The sequence below is a fragment of the Juglans microcarpa x Juglans regia genome, chromosome 2S (assembly GCF_004785595.1).
Source record: "Juglans microcarpa x Juglans regia isolate MS1-56 chromosome 2S, Jm3101_v1.0, whole genome shotgun sequence".
In the NCBI taxonomy this organism is placed as follows: Eukaryota; Viridiplantae; Streptophyta; class Magnoliopsida; order Fagales; family Juglandaceae; genus Juglans; species Juglans microcarpa x Juglans regia.
In genome coordinates this window covers 14,899,059-14,905,368 of record NC_054597.1, presented here as the reverse complement: position 1 = coordinate 14,905,368, position 6,310 = coordinate 14,899,059, and the positions used below count along the sequence as shown (strand labels likewise).

At 35.2% G+C, this 6,310-nt stretch overlaps 1 protein-coding gene across 1 annotated transcript; it reads right to left on the bottom strand.

The window, feature by feature from the left end:
• Positions 1-3,025: 3,025 nt before the first annotated feature.
• On the bottom strand, positions 3,026-3,562 carry LOC121253403. The gene has a single exon (XM_041153421.1). The coding sequence runs from the start codon at positions 3,560-3,562 to the stop codon at positions 3,026-3,028; it is 537 nt and encodes a 178-aa protein (XP_041009355.1).
• Between the last annotated feature and the right edge of the window lie 2,748 nt (positions 3,563-6,310).

Sequence of the window (6,310 nt, the reverse complement as noted above, 5' to 3'; positions counted from 1 at the left end):
TCTACATGACCTCCAATCTCTGAGCTTATTTTTCTTTTCTTCTCTTTACTTTTTTTCATTTTATTAAGTAGCTCCTTCATTTGCCATTTTATATCATCAGAGGCATTTTTACATGCTTCTACATTACCTGGAATATCAGCTAGATGATACTTCAACCGAGTGATTTTGTCACCTCTAATTAGTTTATTACAATAGACACATTCAGTATTATTTCTTGCCCCTGGCACTATACGTGCATGGGCCCATGCTGGATCTTCTGATCTCGGAAGAGTAAGTGTTGTAGATGTAGCACCGGCTGATTGACAACTAGACATTTTTATATTCCTATATAATAATTCATAATTCAACACTTATTCAAATGCAAGTGTTCAACACTTAACAGATGCATGTAAAAGTAAAACAGTAAAATTATTGGTGATGAGTAGAATCTCTTTTTTGGATCAATTTTCTAAGAACTTTAGAATTCAGATTGTTAAGTAAGCAAGAAGAAGAAAATGGTGAAACTTTTGTTTTATAGGTAGGGAAGGAGTGGGTAATCATTCCATGTTTTCTTTTCTATTGATCATTATTGCTATGTTTAATTAAAATTCTAAATGGGTAGACCGTAGCACATTAATCCGGATTCCAGAATGCACACAAAGTCATGTCCATATAACTAGTTAGGCCTCAAAATAAACTTAACATAATTTATGAAATGGATTCAAAAATTAAAATACAAATTAACCTATCAGTCGACTTCTCCCAGTGGCTTTTCGAAAATCAAAGTCTAGACATAGGAAATAATCAACAGAGGAAGAGAACAAAAATTAGAGGAAAGTACGAAAATGCATACCTTCAAGAACCTGTGTCTTTGGTAGAGGCAAAGGTCTCGAGCTTGGACTTGGAGCCTTGGAAGTTGGATTGTTGAATGTTGGAAGCTTGGATGATGGATCCCTTGAGGCTTGAGTTGCTGCTGCATAGTGGGTAGACCAAAAGAAAAAAGGAAGATGAAAAGAAGTTGAACACACACGACGAGATCTAGAATTTCCAGACCAAAGAAGAAGAAAAGAAAAGAACCCTAAGGCCTAAAGACTTAAATGCCATAAATGCCCCTGCACTTTTACTTAAATTACAAAAATTCCATAGGCCCATAAATCCATTCAAAATTTCAGATTTCAGTACCAGGCGAAATGGCCATTTCAGCCAAAATCCGGCATACTGGCCGAAACACCCCAGTACAACCAATATGAAACAGCAAGCTTCCCTATACCGACTACTACACAGAAACGAAATATTTCGGCCGTCCCAACTGGTACGGTACAAAATTCAAAACTTTGGGTGAAACAACTAGCACCAGTATGATAACATGTTCTTCCCTGAATGTGATTTCTCGCGGCATAGAACTCCCACTATCGATTTCAATCTAAAACAATAGCACGACCAGACTCAATGATTCTAGTAATATGAAAAGGACAATAGAACCTTGAACCTCATGAGCTAGTACAATAGCCAACAAAATATCCAGTAATGGTTTTAGCATCAAGCTTCTTCAATTGTGGATTATAAGGCCTTACTGCTACTCTACAACCCCAGACACGAAAATGGTGCAAACTAGGTCTTTTTCTCGACCATAACTCTTAGGGAGTTTCAGGGGTTGATTTACTTAGTACCTGGTTCAAAATGTATGTTGCAGTCTTCAGGGCTTCTCCCTATAGAAATTCAGCTAGAGACGAGTGACTAAACATACATCAAACCATGTTCAAAAGAGTGCGGTTTCGTCTTTCTGCAAAACCATTTTGTTCAGGTGTTCCTAGTATTGTAAATTGAGCTTCAATACCACATGCTTGGAGGTATCTTGAAAATGGTCTTGGATTCCGCCCAGTCTTGTTATATCTTCCATAGTACTCACCACCCCTATCTTATCTCACTACTTTGATTTTCTCTTCCTTTTTTTTTTTTTTTTTTTTTGGTTTTTGAAGTTCCACAATTGCTTTACAAAACTTGAAGGCTTCCAACGAATATGATTTTCCATGAATGAGCTTAATATATCCATAACGAGAATAATCATCAATGAAGGTAAAGAAATATTTGTAGTTTCTCAAAGCAGCAGGTGTAATAGGATCACATATGTTCGTATGTATTAGGTTTAAAACACCTTCACTTCTACCAACCTTCTCTTTTATGGTTTTGGCAATAAGCTTCCCTTTAATACATCAAGATATGTTTCAAAAAAAAAAATGTCTAGTTCAATAAGAATATCATCTTTAATCAACCGCTCAATTCTATGTCTAGAAATGTGACCCAATTGAAGACTATTCATTGATTCTATCATGTTTAGAACCAATTACAACATTAAAAGCAGGAGACAAGTGAATTTAATACAAGCCATCAAACAATATTCCAAAACCAACCACAACAGAGCCATAATATATGGTAACATTTCCATTTCCAAAAGAAAAAGTGTATCCACATTTATCCAAAATAGATACAAAGATAAGATTTCTCCTAATGGAAGGTATAAAAGCAATGTTAATTGGTTTCAAAATATGATTAGATATCAAAATAAGATCAACATTACCAATATGTTCAACTTTAACCTTTACTCCAATTCCCATGTTCACCATTAATTATCTCTCATTTGGATTTCTATTGTTGTTTAAGTCTTGCAAAGAATTTATAATGTGAATGGGTGCACCAGTATCTTACCACCAAGTATCAGGAGGCACGTCAACTAGATTAGACTCAAAGTACATTAATATCAAATGTGTACCTTTCTTATCTAACCATACCTGAAACCTTTTGCAATCCGCCCTCTTGTGCCCAAACAAAGTACAAAAGTTGCACCTTCCTTAAAAAATGGTTATACCTTAGGCCCAAGTGGAGCATTCTTTTGAGGAAGCTTTCCAAAATTCTTCAATTTGAACAACTTCTTGCTCGAACCACCCTTTAAGAACTTCTTCTTTGAGTTTCTATCATCACGTGACACCATGAGACTTTTTCCTTTTTATCATTTCTTCCTGTTGAGTGACAATAGCAGTTAATTCACTCAAGCTCCATTCTTCCTTCTAAGCATTATCTGTGGTCTTAAGTCCATCAAATTGAGACGATAAAGACTCAAGCACTTGCCACACAAGAAAAGTGTCTGCAACTCAACTTTCATTTCCTTCAATTTATTAAAGAAATGAGTGAGCTTCATAATGTGCTCTCGAACTCTACCAAGCCCATCATAAGTCGTGGTAGTGAGCAGCTTTATGTAGGTTCCATTTTCTACCTTATCAAACTTAGTGAATTTCTTCCCCACAACTTCTAAAAAACCATTTGCATTTTCAGTGTTGGCTATACTTTGCCTAATAAACTTGTCAATGGTATATCTCACAATCATAAGGCAGGTTCTATTAGAATGTTCCCAACTCTCATACAAAAATTCCTCCTCAGTAAAGCTTTCCTCAATAAGTTGAGTAGACGCATCCACCCTCATAGTTAAATCCAAATTCATGATAGCTAAATTGATAGTGAGAAACTCGTACCAATCCTTATAATTGGTTCCAGTTAGCGTCTTGATAGCAAACAATTGTAGAGACATAGCAAGATTGCCAAAAGCTAAGGATAGCACAAAAGTTTATTATGCATACACAAGAAATATGCACCCATAAATATCCTCATAATAAAAATAAGATTTTTCATCTCAAGCATATGCTAGAATCCAAAACACAAAATGGATTCTTACGCACAATCATATTTAAACTTGTAATACCCTATGGTGGGACTTTAGAAAATAGATTTAGAAAACGAGACGAGAATTCCTAACTTTTTAAAACTTTTTCCTTCTTTTCTCATGATATAAAATATTCGACAGTTAAAAATTAAAACTTGCATTTACAAATCTAAGAGAGAATTTTGCAGCGGAAACATTAAATTAAAATATAAGTTCTTTTACAAAAATAAGATTTCAAATATTACACAAAAGGTCTAGGCTTCTTTGACCTTTTCCTTGAGCCATGTCTATACTAATGTTTCGTCCTCATTCATTCTTGGTGGGGCACACATAAAAATAAAATGAGCCAAATACTCAATAAACATTACTTTATACTGTAAAAATATATAACATAAGTTTTATTCATGCATTCTCACTCATATACATACTTTACATAAAACGTTTTCTTTTCTTTAAAACATTACAAGGTGGGGTTTTTCTTTTTAAATAGGTTTTCATTCCTCAAAACACTTTCCACCTTGTATTTTTCTTAGTAAAACAAAAATCTTTCATGCATACAATTAATCTTATCGCTTTTTTTTTTGTCGGTACACACTGTTACGCCATATGTGTTGGGGTTAGCAGTCTTTTGGACACGATTCCACCCATAGCGACAGGTTGGGAATCCCTCAGTCAGGGGGCAGCACTAGGTATACTACCAATACTACTTACCCAGCATTGTAATCTGCCCAGTCTTTTGGTACCATCATTCATTCATCAGTCATGGCCGTACGTAGTTTCATACATTAAAACATCATTTCTTTTCAATCATTTCATTTCCTTTCATTCATTCATTTCCTTTTCATCAGTTCATTTCATTTCATGAAACATTCATAATCATAAAGCATAAAACCTCATCATTCATTTCATGAAACATATATACAATACATACTATATAAAACATTCATTCACATGCATACAACTATTCTTGGGGTGCATAAAAAGGGGCTGCCAAAGAAGACCATTACATATATATACTTAAACATTAATACATTAGTATAGATTCATAAAACATTTTCATTCTAAGAAACATTTCATTTCTTTTTCTTTTAATTTTATAAAAGAACATTTTCTCATAAAAGCATTTTATAAGAGATTCATTTTCATTTTCATATCTTTAGAAAACTCTAGAAGAGCATGAACGTAATAATTACCTGGACTCCATGCTATGCACATTTCGTCCAGTCCGTTCATGTGCGTGTCAGATGGCAACCTACATACATTCACAACCTTTCGTTATTTCCTTTTCATTTACAAGAACACTAAACGTAGAACTTGCATAATAAAACTATCCCTAACTCTTAGTCAATTCTCTCCATTGTGGCTTTAACCTCCAATTGGTTCTTTACTTAGACTTCTCCCTTTTAGACCAGTCATTGTCCAAATAATCTCCATTATCTATTTACTTCATACTCCTCCATAAGATTCCTAATTGTACAAACTTATACCTCTAGGTATTCATAACATCCATTAATTTCACCTACACATGTCATCATCTAATTCTTGAAGTATAACCCTCGCCATAAACCTTAGGCCTAGACTATTAATCTAGAAATCCTAACTTCATTTTCTACCTAATAAAGTGAGCTTCTATTCTTCACTTTAATCTCCAACCATTATTCATGAGCCTACAGCTTAACCCCACTTCACCATACAACCCAACTACAGTCACAATACCAGTCTTTAAATAATACCATTCCCCCGTACATTATCCAATCCAACACCAATCCAAAGTCTCAATTCATTTCCTCACATCCAAATTCATAACACAAGTCAACCAAGCCAACCCATACAATCCATCAAACATACATATACAATCCACCCAACATACATGTGTCACACCCCTTTATCAGCTAAGATCATCATATAATCCAATTAAGATCAACAAACGTCATCCATACATAATACACTCAAAGTATATACTCTGCCCAAATAAATACCATCCACTCCCTTGCAATCCAAACCAATACACCCAATACATGAAATTTGCCTATACCATTTATAATCTACAACACACATTTACAAATCTTTACGAGTTTCAAATCATGACTCCACAAAACTACAACCATTTATCACTTCAATAATTATTACTAGATCACGTCATCCCACTCCAATCTCCCACGAGCACAATTTAATTTATAAAACAAGGTTGTTGCCCATACTATCAATTTCTTGCACATGCAAATTCCATATACAACAACCTACTCATTTACAAAACTTTGCTAGCTCAACTACAACTTCCTTAATCCATGACATCAAACACCATATTGTGTAATTACACCTACACACTCAATCCAAAGTCCAATCAAACTCCCTACATAACAACCAACACAATCAATATATTTAGTTCCGCCCATATCGATTATACACCTACACCATGCATTCACAAACACAACCATACAGCTTCATAACCTCAACCATGGCCTCCCTGTTAGACCCCCACGTCGAGTTGCCTCTAGAGATGCCACACATGCCCTAGTCATGGTGGGGACAAGCACCTTGGCTAGCCCACAAGCATGCCTTGGCCCGCGCGTTGGCACACAAGGAGCTCCCAACATGCGGGCTAGCGAGGCTAGT

Coding starts and splice junctions, on each gene's coding strand:
- LOC121253403 (XM_041153421.1), bottom strand. CDS start 3,562: ATGTCTCTACAATTGTTTGCTATCAAGACGCTAACTGGAACCAATTAT.